This window comes from Physeter macrocephalus, chromosome 20 (genome assembly GCF_002837175.3).
Source record: "Physeter macrocephalus isolate SW-GA chromosome 20, ASM283717v5, whole genome shotgun sequence".
NCBI lineage: Eukaryota > Metazoa > Chordata > Mammalia > Artiodactyla > Physeteridae > Physeter > Physeter macrocephalus.
Window position 1 is genome coordinate 1,816,521 of NC_041233.1, and position 19,183 is coordinate 1,835,703.

At 46.5% G+C, this 19,183-nt stretch overlaps 1 protein-coding gene across 1 annotated transcript in view; it reads left to right on the plus strand.

The window, feature by feature from the left end:
- The window catches only part of GALNT2 (polypeptide N-acetylgalactosaminyltransferase 2), a 184,142-nt gene that overhangs the window by 95,100 nt on the left and 69,859 nt on the right, over positions 1-19,183 (plus strand). The window contains exon 2 of the mRNA XM_024117061.3: positions 2,442-2,535. Coding sequence (XP_023972829.1) covers positions 2,442-2,535 — 94 coding nt within the window. The remainder of the gene's footprint in view (positions 1-2,441; positions 2,536-19,183) is intronic.

A 19,183-nucleotide genomic window follows, 5' to 3' on the forward strand; every position in this document is an offset into this window, starting at 1 on the left:
CTCCTCCCCCTCCTCCCCCTACCCCTCCTCCTCCTCTTCCTCCTCTTCCTCCTCCTACTCTGGGAATTGGTAGTGAACATGGTGATTTGCACTTTTTGACTTGGAGTCCAAAACAAAACAGTCCTTTGTGGATGACTCCCTAGAAACGTATTCTTGGATTTTTATGACATTGTGAGAATCAGACTCTTGTAACTTGGTTCAAACTGAGCCCTGGGCTGCCATCCCCATCCTGATTTATAAAGGGCCAACTCGAGCTGCTTGCCCACTGTGTAACCTGGACAATTTGCGTAACCTCTCTGATCTTCTGTGTCCCCACTGTAAGATAGGAATTATAAAATGGCAGGCTTGTTGCCAGGATGAAAAAGTATCTTTGTACAGTGCCTGGTGCATAGTAGGCATTCATAAATAGCACTTAGCACCATGTTGCCTACTGGGACTTTGCGGTGCCCTCGTTATATAGTAGGTCCTCATCCTCGGCCTTAGTTTTATGGTGGGCTCGGTTCATTGTCCCAGGGAGTGTGTGGCGGGGAGACGGGTTAGGAAGTGTTACATATGGATTAGTCAGTTTTGTTTGTGGGAAGAAGGAGACATTTATTTTCTAAGAAAACATTGATGATTTACTTACAGATTTTGATTTGGTGAATATTACAGTGCGGTGGCCACACCAGCAATGTTCACTTTTTTTTTTTCATTCACTTTCGATTTTATTCAAGTACACGGTTAAATGGTGTGATCCATTAGCCAGTGTGTGTAGTAGGCCAGATGCCTGAGGGAAAAAGTTCTTAGCCACAAAATGTTACAAGCAAGCTGCAAAATAAAAATTAATAAGCTTAATTAGAAGTCTACCCAGTGTGACTCTGCTAACTTCACTACTTGCTGGATTTAGTGTTCGCACGTTTCTTTATATCATGAAGGCAGAGAGTAGGTCAGATTCTCTCACTCCGTTGCAGGTGCCAAGATTGCCTGGAAATCTTTGCCAATAGTAAATTGAAAGATTATTTATAACCAAGTCATCTCAAAAGCCAAATTAACAATTCAAAAAATTTTTTTCGCAGCAAAAAGTATTTAAATTGGGATACAGATGCATTTTAATACATTTGTTACAATGTGGGCTAGGCTCTTCAAAAGTCAGAGCACCTGGGCCCCTTGAAAGCCTGAGAAGGCCTTGTGACAGGTTGCCCGGGTGGGCTAGGAGCACCCAGGTGCCCAGGTGCAGGGCGTTCCTGACCTGCACTGTGTCTACAGGGAGTCATCCATCATGATGGCCCACCCATCATCCCGATGGTGGCCTTGAGGGGATAAACCAGCTTCACTTCACCTCAGAAGCAACTGAAGGAAAAGCTGGCCTCCAGAGGAGTCTTAGGCCGTTTCTCTTTAATTACTCTACTTTTTGAGTAAAAATGCAGATTATTGGCAGAGCAAGTTGCCTTTGGGAAAAAGATGTCTGATTTGGCCTATAGCCCCTGAGAATTAACGCCTCCTGCAGGTGTCGCTCACATCGTTAAGAGCCAGAATGTCCCCAGCCAGCGGTCACGCATCCCATGCTGGTTGGAGGAATGCTAGTGGAACAAACCTGAGCAGAACTGGTTGGGTCTCCCCTGAGGGAGGGGACCTAAGGCCGCCAACATCCTAATAGCATCTGCTGGGGAAATGGCCAGTTGACAGGGCTTGGCCCACCAAAGTCTGTGTGGGAAAATTACTAGCTGTGGGGTATTTCTGATTGGGGTTATATACAGAAACCTTTCTTATTGTATTCACAGAAATCAGATCCCAAGTGGTTGAAAAATATATTTAGCTCTGTGGTCATGGGGTTGTTTGATTCATGTTGATAGATTAAATTGTTCGTGCAGATGAGTTGAATAAATTCTGCCAGAGCGTCTCTCTTCTTCTGGTTTTACATTAAGCCCTTACTTTGCAGCTCTTTTCCACTGGCAGCCCTTCTAGAGGAGCGGAGCCTCCGCCATCCTTTGCCCTTCCTCCGCTGTTATTCAGTGGGATGAAAGGAATCGTTTAACAACCTCTGAGCAGGGCTCAATGGCCCTGAGGGAGACTCTGGTCCTAAGGTGCCCTTCAGCCATAGAAGGCGCCTGGAGAGCCACCCTTATTGTAATGGCTTTGATTTAACCACTATTGAATTCTCTTATTTAATCCAGTTTCCCTATCTCCCTTCCCCACCCTCCCAGATCCTCAAAGCGCAGGGAGTTTCCAGAGTATTTCTTTCCATAGATAAGTGATACACATAAAAAATGGAGAAACGCAGGTCCTTCCTTGGAAAGTTCTCGCCAAGAACTTGGACAGAGTCACTTCTGTCCTTGGGTCTCCACCACTGAGCAGGTCTGGGGTGCAGTCCTCCGGATGGGAGGACTCATTGTTTATTGACCGGATGAATGAAGGTGGGCTCCAGGAACCTGTCGACTCATTTGGTGTCTTTGCTCCCCCAGGAGGACTGGAATGACATTGACCCAATTAAAAAGAAAGACCTTCATCACAGCAACGGGGATGAGAAAGCACAAAGCATGGAGACCCTCCCTCCAGGTACTGCAGCCGCTCCCAGGGCCAGGCCAGCCTTGGGCTGCCGGTGGGTGGTGGGGACCTGTCTTGCCCACTAACTGTGAATGAGCTGAATGTGGCATCTGGAGTGTATCGCCTGTGGGGTAGGGAATGCACTTCATAGGGCAGCTGGAGACACTGCCCTAGAGCAATGTTTTGCTGTCTTCCTTCAAGCCCTTAGTGGGTGGTGAAATGAGTTTACTGGGAGGTGACAAAAATTTCTTGGAAGAAAAAATATCAGTAGAATAAACTAAAAAATACAGGATGGGATGTATCGGTTCACAGATTTTTGTTTTTTTTAACAGACTTTTTTTTTTTAGAGCAGTTTTAGGATCGCAGCAAAATTGAGCAGAAAGTACAGAGTTTTCCATAGACCCCCCCGCCCCCTCCCCGTGCACAGACTCCACCACTATCAACATCTCGCACGAGATGGGACATTTGTTACAATCGGTGAACCAACACTGATGCATTATCATCACCCAGCGTCCATAGTTTACATTAGGACCCACTCATGGTGTTGTATATTCAGTGACATGAATTCACCACTATGGTATCCTACAGAGTAGTTTCACTGACCTAAAAATCCTTTGTGCTCTGCCTATTCATCCCTTCTTCTCCCAATGCCTGGCAACCACTGATCCTTTTACTGTCTCCCTGGTTTTTGCCTTTTCCAAAATGTCGCATAATTGGAATCAGATCAGAGGTAGCCTTTTCAGACTGACTTCTTCCACTTAGTAACATGCATTGAGCGTTAATCTATGTCTTTTCATGGCTTGGTAGCACTTTTGTTTTTATTGCTGAATTGTATTCTGTTGTCTGGATATATCACAATTTTTTTTATCCATTCACCTACAGAGGATATCTTGGTGGCTTCCAAGTTTTGGCAGTTATGAATAAAGCTGCTGTAAACATCTGTGTGCAGTTTTTTTGTGTGGACATAAGTTTTCGATTCATTTGGGTAAATACAAGGAGTGCCACTGCTGGATCATATGGTAGGAATACATTTATATTTATAAGAAACTGCCAAACTATCTTCCAAAGTGGCTGCACCATTTTGCACTCCCACCAGCAATGAATTAGAGTTCATTTTGCTCCACATCCTCACCAGCAATTGGTATTGTCACAGTGTTTTTTTTTTGTTTTTTTTTTTATTGTGGCCCTTCTAATAGTTTGGAAGTGGTAGCTTATTGATGTTTTATTTTGCAATTCCCTAATCTGTAAAACTTTGTGGAAGTGTCCGTTCAGGTCTTCTGTCCACGTTTTTATCAGGTTGCTCCTTTTCTTATTGTTGACTTTTAAGAGTTCTTTGAGTATTTTGGATAATAGTCCTTTATCAGATGTGTGATTGCAAATATTTTCCCTCAGTCTGTGGCTTGTCTTCTTATTCTCTTGACAGTGTCCTTCCCAGAGCAGAAAGTTTTAATTTAATGAAGTTTAGCTTTATGAGTTCTTTCGTAGATTATACCTTCAATGTACCTAAAAAGTCATCGCTATACCCAAGGTTACCTAGATTTTTTTCCTATGTTGTCTTCTAGGAGTTTTATCATTTTGTGTTTCATATTTATGTCTGTGATCCATTTGGTTGTAAGGTCTGTATCTAGATTTTTTTTCTTCTTCTTGCATGTGGATATCCAGTTGTTCCAGTATTATTTGTTGAAAAGGCCATGGTGGTTTCGTTGTGTTGCCTTTGCTCCTTTGTCAAAAGTCAGTTGACTATATTTATGTGGGTCTATTTCTGGGCTCTGTTTTCTCTTCCATAGACCTATTTGTCTGTTCTTTCCCCAGTACTATGTTGTCTTGATTACTTTAGATTTATATTTGGTCTTGAAGTTGAGTAATGTCAGTCCTCCAACCTTGTTCTTTCACTTCAGTATTGTGTTGGCTTTTCTTGTTTGGCTGTTTGTTTTGCCTTTTCATGTAAACTTTAGAATTAGTTTGTTGATACCCACAGAATATAGCTTGCTGGGATTTTGATTTGGATTGTGTTGAATCTACAGATCAAGTTAGTAAGAACTGACATCTTGACAATATTGAGTCTTCCTATCCATGAACATGGAATATCTCTCCATTTATTTAGTTCTTTTAAAATTGTTTCATCAGAGTTTTATAGTTTTAGTCATACATATTTTCTGCCTATTTTGTTAGACTTGTACCAAAGTATTTTGATTTGGGGGATGCTAATGTAAATGTTATTGTGCTTTTAATTTTAAATTCCACTTGTTCATTCTTCATATATAGGAAAGCAATTGACTTTTGTATATTTAACTTGTACCCTCCAATTATAATAAGGATTGCTATAATTACTTATCAGTTCCAGGAATTTTTTTGTTTGTTGATTCTTTCAGATTTTCTACCTAGACAGTCATATCACCTGCAAACAAAGACAGTTTTGTTTCTTCCTTCCCAATCTGTATTATACCTTTCATTCCCTTTTCTTGCCTTCCTGCATTAGCTAGGACTTCTAGTATGATGTTGAAAAGGGGAGATGAGGGAGGACATCCTTGCCTTGTTCCTGATCTTAGCAGGAAAGCTTTTAGTTTCTCACCATTAAATATGGTGTTAGCTGAAGGGGTTTTTTAGATGCTCTTTATCAAGTTGAGGATGTTTCCCCTCTAGTCCTAGTTTGCTGAGAGTTTTTATTCATGAATGAGTGTTGCATTTTGTCAGATGCTTTTTCTGCATCTATTAGTATGATCATGTGACTTTCCTTCTTTAACTTCTTAATGTGGGAGATTACATTAATTAATTTTCATATTGAACCAGACTTGCATACTTGGGATAAATCCTACTTGGTCTTGGTGTACAGTCCTTTTTTATACATTTTTGGATTCAATTTGCCAATATTTTGTTGAGGATTTTTGCATGTATATTCACAAGAAGTGTTGGTTTATAGTTTTCTTTTCTTGTCTGGTTTTGTTATTAGGGTAATGCTGGCCTAATAGGATAAGTTAGGAAGTGTTCCCTCTGCTTCTATCTTCTGGAAGAGATTGTAGAGAATTAGTATAATTCTTCCTTAAATGTTTGGTAGAATTCACCAATGAACTCATCTGGGCCCGGTGCTGTTTGTTTTTGGAGGTTAATAATTGTTGATTCAATTTTTAAAATAAATATAGCCCTGTTGAAATTGTCTATTTTTTCCTGTCCTAGTTATGGAGATTTTGTCTTTCAAGAAATTGGTCCATTCATCTAGGTTATCAAATTTGCAGGCGTAGAGGTGTTCATAGTATTCCTTTATTCTCCTTTTAATGTCCATGGGATCTGTATTGATGTCCCCTCTTTCATTTCTGATATTCTAACTTCTATCTTCTATCTATTTTTCATAGTTAGCCTGGCTAGAGGCTTACTGATTTTATTAATCTTTTCAAAGAACCAGTTTTCAGGGGGTTTTCCCATTTCTTAGGTTTATGATTTTTATTATTTATTTTTTTTGTTTACTTAGGATTTATTCTGCTCTTCTTTTTCTAGTTTTCTGAGGTAGAAGCTTAGATGATTGATTTCAAGTCTTTCTTCTTTTCCGTATTGTATTCAGTGCTGTCAGTTTCCTGCCAAGCACTGATCTCACTGCATTACACAAATTTTAATAAGTTGTATTTTCATTCTTATTTGGTTCAAAATATTTTTTAATTTCTTTAAGATTTGTTCTTAACCTGTGCATTATTTATAAGTATGTTGTTGAATGTCTAAGTAATTTGAGGTTTTCCAATATTGATTTTTAGTTCCACTGTGGTCTTTTTTTTTTTTTACATCTTTATTGGAGTATAATTGCTTTACAATGGTGTGTTAGTTTCTGCTTTACAACGAAGTGACTCAGTTATACATATACATATGTTCCCATATCTCTTCCCTCTTTTCACTGTGGTCTTAAAGCAGATATTATATGATTTGTGTTCTTTTAAATGTGTTCAGGTGTGTTTTGTGGCCCAGGATGTGGTCTTTCTTGGTGACTGTTCCATGTGAGCTTGGAAGAATGTGTATTCTCCTGTTGGATGAAGTAGTCTATAGATGTCAGTTATATCACCAGTTGGTTGATGGTGTTGTTGAGTTCACCTCTGTCCTTACTGATTTTCTGCCTGCTGGATCTGTCCATTCCTGAGAGAGAAGTCTCCAGCTATGACAGTGGCTTCATCTATTCCTCCTTGCAGGTTTCTAAGTTTTTATCTCATGTGTTTTAATGCTCTTGTTAGGCACATACACATTAAGGATTGTTATGTCATCTTGGCAAATTGACCTCTGTATCATTACATATTGCCCGCCTTTATTCCTGATAACTTTCCTTGTTGTGAAGTTTGTTCTGTCTGAAGCTCATATAGCTCCTCTGCCATCTTTTGATTAGCATTAGAATGGTATCTCTTTCGCCATCCCTTTACTTTTCATCTATGTGTGTCTTTATATTTAAAGTGGTATTCTTGTAGACAGCAGGTAGTTAGTTGGGTCTTGTTTTTTGATCCATTCTGACAATCTCTGTCTTTTAATTGGTGTATTTAGACCATTGACAGTGGTATTAATGTCTACCATGTTTGTTATTCTTTTCTATTCCTTGCCCTTGTTCTATGTTCTTTTGTCTTCCACTCTTTTTCTGCCTTTTATAGTTTTTTTTTAATATAAATTTTATTTACTTATGGCTGTGTTGGGTCTTCGTTGCTGCACGTGGGCTTTCTCTAGTTGCGGCGGGTGGGGGCTACTCTTCATTGAGGTGCGTGGGCTTCTTATTGCGGTGGCTTCTCTTGTTGAGGAGCACGGGCTTATGGGCTTCAGTAGTTGTGGCTCATGGACTCTAGTGCACACGCTCAGTCGTTGTGGCGCCCGGCCCTAGTTGTTCCACAGCATGTGGGATCTTCCCGGACCAGGGATCAAACCTGTGTCCCCTGCACTGGCAGGCGGATTCTTAACCACTGCGCTACCAGGGAAGTCCCTGCCTTTGGTAGTTTTAATTGAACATTTTATATGATTCCATTTTCTCCCTTTCTTACCTTTTTTTTTTTTTTTTTTCACAGCTCATCCAAGTCTAACTTCAGACAACACTGTCCTGCTTCACAGTTAGCACAAGTGTCTTACAGCAAAATATTATGAATCTCTCCCTCTCATTCTTTGTATCATTGCTGTCATTTATTTCATACGCCATTCATATATATAAGCATACAGAATCAAATACACAGTTGCTGTTATTATTTTGAGCAAACTGTTATCTGTTAGATCAATTAAGAATAAGAAAAATGGGACTTCTTGGGTTTTTTTTTTTTCAATCTTTTTTATTTAATCTTTGCTTTTTATTTGGGAAGTTTCTATTGTCATAGCCTCAAGCCGTGAGGGTCTCACATCAGCCACGGCCAGTCTCCCAATGATCCCCTCAAACTCATTCTTCATTTCTGTTAGTGTTTTTAACCTAGCATTTTTTTATAATCCTTCCTTAGAATTTTCGTCTCTTTGCTTACAGTATTCATTTGTCCTTCCATATTGTCTACTTTTTTCATTAGAGCTCTTAATGTAGTAATCATAGTTGCTTTAAATTGCTGGTCTGATAATTCCAACATCCTGCCATATCTGAGTCTGGTTTTGGTGCTTGCTTTGTCTCTTCACACTATGCTTTTTGCCTTTTAGTGTGCCTTGTAATTTTTTTCTTAGAAACCCAGATACGATGTCCTAGGTAAAAGGAACCCCAGTAACCAGGCCTTTGGTGATGTGCTGTTAAGGTGTGGGGGAGGGGAGGCGTGCTGTCCTTATGTGGCAGGTGTCAGTCTCCTAGTGAGCCTTCGCCCCAGGTGTCAGCTTCACAACTGCTTCTCAGCTGTCCTGCCAGTCAGGTGGGACAGGATGGTTAGAGTCCCCCGGAGCCGGGCATTCCCCTTCCTCCGGGTTGATTAGCTCTCTTGAGGGCTGGCCTTGTTAACACAGAGTGCTTCTGCTATTTCAGAACGGCTCCTTCCCCCTGCTACTGGAGGCCTGAAGGGGTAAAAGTCACGGAACTGTGGGGTCCCTGGGCCTCCCCCACCGGAGTTCTTACCAATCGGGCTCGCCCACAGTGAGCCTCCGGTGGTTCATTCTGCAGCTTGGGTCCCTCCCCTGCTCTACCTCCTGCAGAACTTGCTGACCCAGAAATTTTGACCCTCTGTATTCACCTGCTGGTCTCCCCAGTTCTGGGAGCAGCAGTTGGCCCTGTGAGCTCACTTCTCTGAGGGATCTAAGAGGGCTTGACTTTTCAGCTTGTTCAGCTTTTTATTTGTTGGGATGGAGTGATGACTTCCAGACTCTTTACATGCAGGACTGGAACCAGGAAGTTAGTTCATGAAATTTTGCTTTGATGGCGACAGAGAGTTTGATTGTTAGCGTTTCTTTTTGGGGAGGGACAGCGTCTGCCCAGGGAGTCCATACCCTCCTATGTTACACCCTCCACATGTCCCAGCTGCACTAGACTTGGGAGCGTGTGTGTGCATTAGATGTCTCCATTAGGTCTGCCCCCTCCCTCCCCCCGATTCCGAAGCCCTGAGCCACAGTTCTTCCTATGTGATAGGCATTACCCGCGCAGTGGGGAGCGTATCTGAAGGGAAGAGTTAGCTCTTAAGCGTTTCTTTATTATAATAATAGGATGTACTTCTGCTGTGTGGATTGATGATTTCCTGTGGGTTGTCTCCTATTAGCAAAACCAAGTGTTCTCTTGAATTTTAAGGCATATGTGGGGAGGGGGGGAGAAGCCATGTTCAGGGTATGTCCTAGACGTGACCACTTAGAGTCAGACCCCATAGTTAAAATCAATGTGGCATTGACCCGGGCTTTCATGTTCTTAACTGTTACACGGTTGATTTCCCTATCCTCAAAGAGATAGGGATGTACTGGTTTTCCTCTTTTTTAAGTTATTACTAATAACCTTTGATGAATGCACCATGTCCTTTTATTTCGCCTTTAAAGGACTTTATCTTCTTTTTTTTGTTGAAACCTTTTTTCTTACTCAGCCATCATGCACATGATTTTTTTTCCTTTAGAAACTATTTTGTTGTGGTTAAGAAATACATTTTCCCCAAGAATCATGGGCACAGCCAGAATTCTGTGGTCTGCAAGGAACCATGGTCACAGCACTTTCCACTCTGTGAGTAGGCTGTTCAGGAACTCAGTGGCTTCCTGTGTTCTAGGTGTTGGGTATCTGATATGTGTAGATGTATGGATGGGAGGAGGTAGCACTGAGTCGACCAGTGGCCAGGAAATCCACTGGCTGATGGACAGCCTGATATAAGAGAGCAGTAACGCCCCCAGGCAATGGCCTCCAACCTTTTTTAACCACTAACCCTATGACCAAAAGCATTTGCTCCACATTGCAGGTCCAGGGTGGAGGATGTTTACCCTTAGATTCCGTGATTACTGTTTCTAATTCAGCATCATGTTTTCCAGCTTGAACCACTGAATTTTTTTTTTCAATGCTGATTTTTAAAGTGTTGTTTCAAATAGAGGATTTATTTGTCAGTTTTTTATTTTTGAAAATCTATCTGATGGAGATGAGTTTTATCTTTTCTTTTCCTGGGTGCAGAAAAAAGCTCTTGGGTCTGAAAATCAGTTTCTCCTCGTAACTCTCCCTCCTGTATCCTCTCCTCTTGTCTCCACAGCATCTCTGATCTGACTGGTGAGACCAGTTGGCAGGGTAGTGGTGATGCAGAAGGACCGGTGAAGGAACAGGCCAGCCAGGGCTTGAAGGGCCGAGGTCTGGCTTTGAGGGCGGCTGTGGGTGGAGGGAGCTAGGGAGCTCCCATCCTTAGGAGACGAGGCCTTTGAGAGCAGATTTTCTCCTGGCCTTTATGAAACCTCAGGGTCGTTCTCGTCGTGTTCACTGGGAATCTCGTGTGAGGGGGTGAGCCTTAGAGAGCAGGTGGGGGGGCGTTGAGGAAGGAGAGTCCTGATTAGGTGTTGGGGCTCCGGGAGGTCCCCCCATCCTTGGCTGGGTCTTCACCCCGCCGCTGCTTCATCACCTGAGACAGTTGATGTCTCAGAACAGAAATTGCTCCCGTTCCCATAAAGGTGAGTGAAATGGGAACGGCGGAGTGTGGAACAGGGCTCAGATCGGGCTGTGAGTTGTCTCTCATGCTCACCACGCTTAGCTCTTCTGCTTCCCGGCTGTTGGAAGAGAGGGGAGGTGAGCCACCCGTGTGTGTATTCAGCCCATATGATCAACTTGACTTGAACCAGTGATGCTTCAGAGTCGTTAGAAGACCTGGAATAGAATTGGCCAGAATTTCCACTGTACATTTTCTCAAACAGGTTTTCCAATACTAACACTGCAGGGTTGGGGGGGAGTGCTCCCCGACCTCTCCCCCTTCTTGTTACCAAGTGCAAGCTTGCTCTGCTTGCCAGTGAATCAGAGACGAGGTATTGAGGCAAGGAATACGACTTTATTCGCAGACCAGACCGAAAAGACTAGTGTCCCTGAAAAACCATCTTATGGGGGTCTGGATGCCAGTTTCTTTTAGAGAACAGAGAAAGGGGGGAGGGCATGAGGAAGTAAAGTAAAAGGGCCATCAATCTTGCAAAACACCTCCTGGAATGGCCAGCCTCGGAGAGGGGATGTGTTAGTTTCTTCTTTCTTGCAGCCATCCGCAGGTGGGCAGGGTTCCCCGAGGCAGGCCATTATGTATGACTATAATAGCCAAAGCAGCGCAGAGCAAAGGCTAAAGTCAAAGAAACAGATCCAATGTGGAGTCCCATTTAGCTCTTCTTCCCTGTTACCTTCTGAGGGGTTTTGTGGGTTGCAGCATTGTGCTTTTTTAAAATTATGGTAAAATATATATAACATAAAATTTACCATTTTAACCATTTTCCAGTACACAGTTCAATGGCATTAAGTGCATTCACCTTGTCCTGCAGCCATCACCGTCATCCCTCTCCAGAACTTTCTCATCTTCCCAAACTGAGACTCTGTCCCCATTAAACACTGACTCCCCCCCGCCCCCAGCCCCTGGCCCACTGTCTACTTCCCCGCTTTCCTCCAGGCACCTCGCACACAGGAGAGTCACACGGTATTTGTTCTCCTGTGACTGGCTTGTTTCCATTGGTGCAGCGTCCTCAAGGTTCCTCCGTGTGGTAGGTAGCGTATGTCAGTGTCTCCTTCCTTCTCAAGGTTGAACACTCTTCCACTTCGCCTCTGCACCTGGACGCTGTGAGCGCATCCTCCTGGGTAGCACGTGTGACGCCCGGGGGCGGGAGGGCCCCTAACACCACAGGGCTCCTGCAACCCGGGCCTGAGGCCCCGGGGTCTGCACAGTGTCCTTGCCAGGAAAAGAAGTACCTCTGAGTATCCCGAGAGAAACATCACAAAAGCAAGCAGTGGACTTCCTGGTGGCACAGTGGTCAAGAATCCATCTGCCAATGCTGGGGACACGGGTTCGAGCCCTGGTCCGGGAAGATCCCACATGCCGCGGAGCAACTAAGCCCATGCACCACAACTACGGAGCCTGCACTCTAGAGCCCGTGAGCCACAACTACTGAAGCCTGTGCGCCTAGAGCCCGTGAGCCACAACTACCGAAGCCTACGCACCTAGAGCCCATGCTCTGTAACAAGAAGCCACCCCAGTGAGAAGCGCGTGCACCGCAATGAAGAGTAGCCCCCGCTCGCCACAACTAGAGAAAGCCCACGCGCGGCCACGAAGACCCAACGCAGCCAAAAATATAAATTAACAACAACAACAGAAAAAGCAAGCAGTATTCACACATAATTCGACCACCTCTAAATAACCACTCTTCTTCTCCTACTGCGGTTCCTCCAGCCTCGTCCTGGGCGTGCATCTGGGTGCACTCACCCCCGTGGCCAAGGTGAGCTGTCTCTGCAGCCTCTCGGTGTGCGGGGCCCAGCACCGGGGGCCCCGAGTCCTAGACACCATCTCTGAGTCAGCTCCTGGGCCTTTGGGCCCCTCTGTCCACTTGTCCACTTTATCCCACCTTCAAAGTTCAGTTTTCTCATGAATTCTTAGAAAAAAATATCCAAGTCATCTACTAGATGGGTAACATTGCCAAAGACCTTGGGCATAACTGGGAAGTCTATCCACACATGCCCCTCTCTCCTACAGTAGCACCTCGGGGTTCTCCCCAAGTCTCCTGGAGGGCCCCCTCCACCTTCCTCCTGAGGCAGCTCAGCAAGGGCTGCAGGCAGCCCCTACCAGCTGCTTACATCGAGATTTTTACAGGTAAGATACCACACTGTTCTTTACCTGTTTCTTCCTAGGGTAATATGGCATTAACACCTTTTCATGTCCTTAAATATCTCCTACATTTTAAATGACAGCAATGTATCCATTACTATAAGCTTATGGAACTTTTCCTATAGTATAGGACATATGCAAGGTTTCCAGCCAGTATCTTTATATGTAAGCCTTATAAATCTTTGTGTGTTCCTAATTATTTCCTTGAAGTAAATTCCTAAAAGTGAAATTGCAGGGCCAATGGCAACAGATGTGTTTAAGGATGTTTTTATATTAATTGCGAAGTTGTCTTCTGGAGGGCGCCTGTCCCTTACACCATAGCCAACATTAAAAACAAATCTTCCGGGACTTCCCTGGTGGCTCAGTGGTTAAGAATCCGCCCGCCAATGCAGGGGACACGGGTTTGAGCCCTGGTCCGGGAAGATCCCATGTGCCGCGGAGCACCTAAGCCCGTGCACCACAACTACTGAGCCTGCGCTCTAAAGCCCACGAGCCACAGCTACTGAGCCCGTGTGCTGCAACTACTGAAGCCCGCACGCCTAGAGCCCGTGCTCCGCAATGAGAAGCCACCACAACCAGAAGCCCGCGCACCACAACGAAGAGCAGCCCCCACTCGCCTCAACTAGAGAAAGCGCATGCAGCAACGAAGCCCCAATGCAGCCATTAATTAATGAATTAATTTTTAAAAAATCCAAACAACAAATCTTCTGTTGTCCTTCCCCCATTCCAATGAGTGAGAAAGCAAAACCGAGGACTTAGATCAGGTCAGTAGCCGGAAAAGGAGTGGAGCTCTTAAAAGAGCATGATTTTGAGCTGGGTTAGTAGAATATAGCTCCCAAAACAATTCCGGTAGCGTCCAGTGCCCTCCGTGCTGTCACCCACCCCTCCAATATTTCGTTCTGTTCTGGGCACAGGGTGTTCAGAGATGCTCGTAAATTCGAGTCGGTCCAGATGATGGTGACTCAGATGGGGAGGAGGCTGGAAACAGCGTCCGATGAGGAGCACTTAAAATAAATGGATGTTTTTACGGAGGGCCGAGAAGGGCGAAGTGGGATCATGATGCCCAAATATTTGAAGAGGTGCCACAGAAGAGAGGCTCGTCGTTTTCCTTTTATTTGAGACTCCGGAGAGTGGAAGTTACAGGGAAGCAGCGTTGCGGTAGAAGGGAACCAAGGCCGGCAGCTCCAGCTGGCTTCATGTTAGGAGTTTAGTGCAGAGATTTTCACACGTGCATCCCTGGGGCCTTTTGCCTCCAGCAGCACGTGAGGCCCCACGCCCTCCACCCAGACTGCACTGGGCCGGGGCAGGGCGGGGGCGTGCCCTGGGGAAGGAAGGGGACCTGCTCCGTGAGGCTGCCCTTTGGTGCTTGGTTGCTGCCCCACCCACTTCAGAGTGCGTTGTCATCCACAGTGGAAGGAACACGGCTTTGGGAAGAGAGAGACCTGGGTTTGACTTGTGGTTCCATCTTTCTCTTCTTTTTAAATTAATATTTATTTATTTATTTGGCTGCACCGGGTCTTAGTTGTGGCACACGGGATCTTCGTTTCCACGTGAGGGATCTTTTTAGTTGAGGCTCTCAGCTGCGGCATGTGGGATCTAGTTCCCTGACCAGGGATCGAACCCAGGTCCCCTGCGTTGGGAGTGCAGAGTCTTAACCACTGGGACCACCAGGGAAGTCCCATGGTTCCATCATTTTGGTTTAACTTCCAAGTCTCACCTGCCCAGTTAGTACAATGGAAACAGTAGTGGTCACATGTACTTTGCAGGGTGATGGTGTGCTGCGTTGGGTCTGTATGGTGCACCTGTCCTGTGGGCGCTGGCTAGCGACGCCCTCTTTCTGTCTTCCTGCCTTTCAAGTATCAGCCCCAATTCTGCGTAGTAGGTGCACTTTGATATATTTACTAATATTTGGGATGAAAAACCGTGTACAACAAACTAAATGTATTGTGTTTAGACACTATCACATATAGAGGGAGAAGGAGGAGTTTCTATTTAAAATTTGGAAAAGAAATATGTATAGGAAGATTCGTTGATTTCAAGGCAGGTGTGGATCTCATAATGCAAATCAGACTCTTTCCTGGTGGGTTTTAGTTATTTTGACAGCACAAAGAATTTTAAATAAGTTGAGTATTTACCCTATAGCGTCTGATTTTTTTCTTATATTTTCTTCTAACTAGCTTTTTAATCATTCCTTTGAATTTTCTGTTTTTTCATCCTTAAAAATGAATTGTGTAGGATCCCTTATTTCAGGAGACAGTTTCTCACAGGTGAACAAGCCTGTCATACCAGCTCTCCAGTGACAAATAACAAAGTATTATTTACATGTCTTTGTTATTGAAATGGATATATTTGTAATCCTGGCCTCGCCCTGGTCTTCTCTTTCTTTGTGTAGTGTTATGACCTTCTAGAGGAAGAATATGAGGAATTTTTTTCCTTTTAAGCATAGTAAAATTACATTCAATCTGAGATCAACTGAGAGGCTAAACTAAATCCGAGAGCTTTGTCCTTTGATTTAGAATTCATTCTATTTCCCTCCTCAGCCCCTTTCCCAGAAGAGGCTCGCTGTTTCACACAGGCTAGCTTTCAGTTTGTTTAAGCTGTCCTTCCCAGGGAGGACTTGAGTGAAGATCTGCAGCGTGGCCGTGCTGCCAGCACAGCACCCAGACGCTCCCGTCCCCTGGCTGGAGGGACCCCAGCAGCGGGGCCCTCCCTTCCCCTCGTGCACCTGTGGGTGTGGACAGTGAAGCTGCCCCCCGGGGTGTGTGTCAGCAGGGCCCTGATCCCCCAAAGGACTGTCACACCTGAGTGGTCTCTCATCTGAAGACCACGTGTGTCTTGGTGTTGCCATGTGTTTTGTGGGGTTAATCCTTTGAACATTCATTTTCATAGATTTACATCATTGTTTCTTTAAATACGAGGTTTAGTAAAAATGAAAATTTTAAGAAAGATATGATGGTGTTTGGAAATGTTTAAACTTATTTTAAAGTTAATTGAACAAGTCATCCAAAGGCAAGCAGTTTCTTGAATATAAAAGCGTCTTTTCTCAAAGGTAATTGGAGGACTGGTTATTAGGAGCCTAGAATGAGCTTTCCCATGGCACTGATGTCCTGAGTGGCACTTAGGACCCTGCGTGAGCCAGCCTTGCCCTGAAACCACAGGGCACAGAGCTGGGGCCCCCCGACCTCCGCGCCCCGTGCAGGCTCCATGGACCATGCGTGGCTGTGATTCCCGGCTGGCCTCTGCTCCAGGGATGCTGTGCTCTTCTGCAGTCTGGTTAAGGTGGGCAGGAGGGGAAATCCCAAAACTCCACTAGGAAGAAAAAGATTCTGGAAAGACAGATGTAACTCAAGGCCTGGTGGGTGGGTAAGGGGAGAGAGAAGAGACTCTGGGTTCCAGAAAGTAAGTGCAAAGCCTTGTGAGGGACAGCAGGGGTGACAGGGGAAGAATGTTAGTGGCCAAGGAAGCCGGAAATGGGAAAGGAAGAAAAGAAGCACTTGCTGGGCCGGGGAGCCGCGGGCGGTGAGGGCGGGGCGGCCAGCGCGCAGGTGTGTGTCCTGCGGAGGGGACCAGCAGCAGGAGTGGCAGGAAGCTGTCTTCTCAGTCCCCACCTTTCTCCAGGTCCTGGCGCTTCTCTCCCAGAGGCAGCGACCCCCGGGCCCCGGCTCCTCCCTGCCTCTGGGCGTCGTGTGTCTTGGCTGCAGGGCCGGAGCGGCTGCAGCGCGCCCTTCCCTGCTGCCCGCCTGGACGGCTCGGGGCCGCTGGGTGAGGAGCTCCCATCAGAGACCAGATGAGCAGAAGAGGAGGCCAGAGTGACCGCGGGGCCCTGGGTCTCTGGGAGCGTCCGCAGGACTATCGGAGGCTGTAAGGGATGCCGAGGTCGGACGTGGGCTTGGCAGGGTGTGGTTTTAAACAGTCATTACACGTGTGCTGTGCGGCGGGTTCCAGCCCTGTCGGCTCCGGGGAAGCAGAGAACTGGGGGCGGCTGGTCCCCCAGCAGGTGACCGTGCGAGGGAGGTGCTTGGGGCCGGCAGGGGGGCGGGGGGTGGGACGACAGGCTGAGTCGTCGTCCAGCCCCCCCGGCAGGAGACAGAGGAAGCCGAGCTGATCTCCGGCCTCTCCATCTAGACCTTGATGTCCAGACTGGAAAGCCTACAGCGATGCTGTTAGGAGAATATTGAAGGCTGAGCGTCTGAAGAGACCTCAGATGCTTTTAAATGAATGCGTCTCCGAGTCCAGACCGTATACAGACAGGGCACGTGGTTCCTGGGGACTGCTGAGCGGGCGAGGTGCCGGCAGAGCAGGGCAAACAGCAGTTAGTGAGCCCCGGCAGGATTTTGAGTTAGTTATTAGATGGAGAGGTGGTAAACCCTGTGAGGCCCTGTGACAAGAGGTGTGTGAGAAAGCCGTTGTCAGGATGGAGCGGCGTGTGAGGAAGGCCCTGGGGAGGGGCTGCAGCTGGGGATGCCAGGGAGGCTTCCTGGAGGAGGTGGCCGCCCTGGGAGGCTGCTGGCAGCTGGCAGAGCGGAGTAAGTGCATTAAAACCAAACAGCCCTGCCTTCTAGTGTCGCAGTTTCGCCTGCGCTCTGCGTGGATGGTGGGTCAGGTCAGGCCTTGCCCTGTGGAGGGCCAAGGGGGCGAGGCTGGCCAGAATGGTGATCAGGTCTCTGTCATGAACGTTCACAGAGCCAGAGGTCCTGTCCCTGGGGCCCGGGTTCTGCCGTGGCTCCTGGCTGAGGGACGGGAGGCCGGCTTGAGAGGGTGCCATTTAGAAAAAGCCTGTAAACCACTGGAAGGAGGTCTAGGGCCCACATCCAGCACGTTCGAGAACAGTCCTCAGGTGTGGGTGTCAGCAGCGGGAGACCACCTGTGGGAGCCGGGCCTTCTTCCGAGAGATGCACTTCCCCGTGATCAGCCCGGGCCACGGGCAAAGCAGGAGGCTGGTCCTTGCCTGCCAGGAGCCCCTTCCTGACCCTGGGAGAAATGGTACCACAGGGACATCAGGGGACGATCTTGACCTCGAAGGGTGGTCGGGGGGCGGGGCGGCCGTGGGTGTCTGTGGAAGGGGCTCGGAGGCTGCCTGAGGGCTGTCAGTGGGGCGGGGGGTGTCAGCCTGACGGAACCATCAGGAAGCCTCACCTTCGTACAGAACCAGAGGTGTCAACACTCAGGGTCGCACAGTCCCTCCTTCAGCTTCAAAGGCCACGTCTAGGAAGGCCTGTCAATCTCCTCCTAAAGACCTGCAGAACCTCGTGTAATAAGCGAGTGGTTTCCACAGCCCTTTTCAGGGTGAAGGTCCCTCCCTCCCCTCCTGTTGTTTCAGCACCTGTTCTATTTTCCTGTCATCTCGGTGGTGAAGCTGGCTTCTGTCTTCTCATGAGAAGTTTCATATCTGGGGGATATTTTCCATCCACTGCTTCTGATTAGCCAAGTCCATTTTCACTAGATTTTCGTGTATTTTTTGGAAACTCTTACTCTAATGCTCTTTCTAATATTTTAAAGACGTGATAAAAATACAAGATGATTTATGAGTGTCGTTTTTAAAAAGTCAGTATATTCAGACACGGTATCTACGGTTTTGATGGTTTCCCTCCAGCCTCTGACTTGCTGCTTCCCTTTCTGCCTGGGGTTGGACCCAGGCATATATTCCCTCTGAGAAGCCTGCTCTCGCTGCTTTTTCTGACTCTGCTCCAACCCTAGCAATTCTGTGTAATACAGAAATAACCGAGTTCTATAATGGTTCTTTAGCCCAGTGGGTCTGACCCATTATTAGAGTGTGGAGCCAGTTTTATGAGTCACACCCACATAAAACAATAGAATATTATGTGTTCACACATAGCAAGGGGAAAAACCTTCGTTTCAGCTGTGTGTGTGTGTTTACAGCATGACGTCCGGGCCATGATGTGAGATGTATGTCATAGTCAAACATTTTTGAGGGTCCCTGCTGCGCTCTAACATATCACTAAGCTATAAAGTCATTTATAATCTGTCTCCAGTAAAATGGTGTGTGCCTTGGGAAATTAACTGTCACCGGGCCAGGCAGGGCCCCCAGGAGTGCTATAGAGGATGTCATGTCAGAGAGCAGGGGTCACTGTGGGGTGCCTCTGCGGGGACTGTGGTCACACCCTCTTTGGAGGTTGAAGAAAAATGTGTTTCTGTGTGAAGTCACAGAGGGCTTCTTCTCCACTGCTTTGCTGGCTGCTGAGCTCTCAGCTCAGATGCTCCTTCCCCAGGAGCCCCTCACTTCCCGGACCCCCCTTTCCGTCCAGACCGGGCTCCTCTGTTAGGTGCTTCCATAGAACTACAGTCCTCACCATCTGAGCACTTAGCTCAGGCTTCAGTGGTGCAGTTGTTACCATGGTCATTATCTTCTTGTCTATTGCAGCCCTCCGCCGTCTCCCAGAGCGTGACCTCCACAGGTGGGCATCAGCTCTGTGTTCGCTGTTGTACCCACAGGAGCC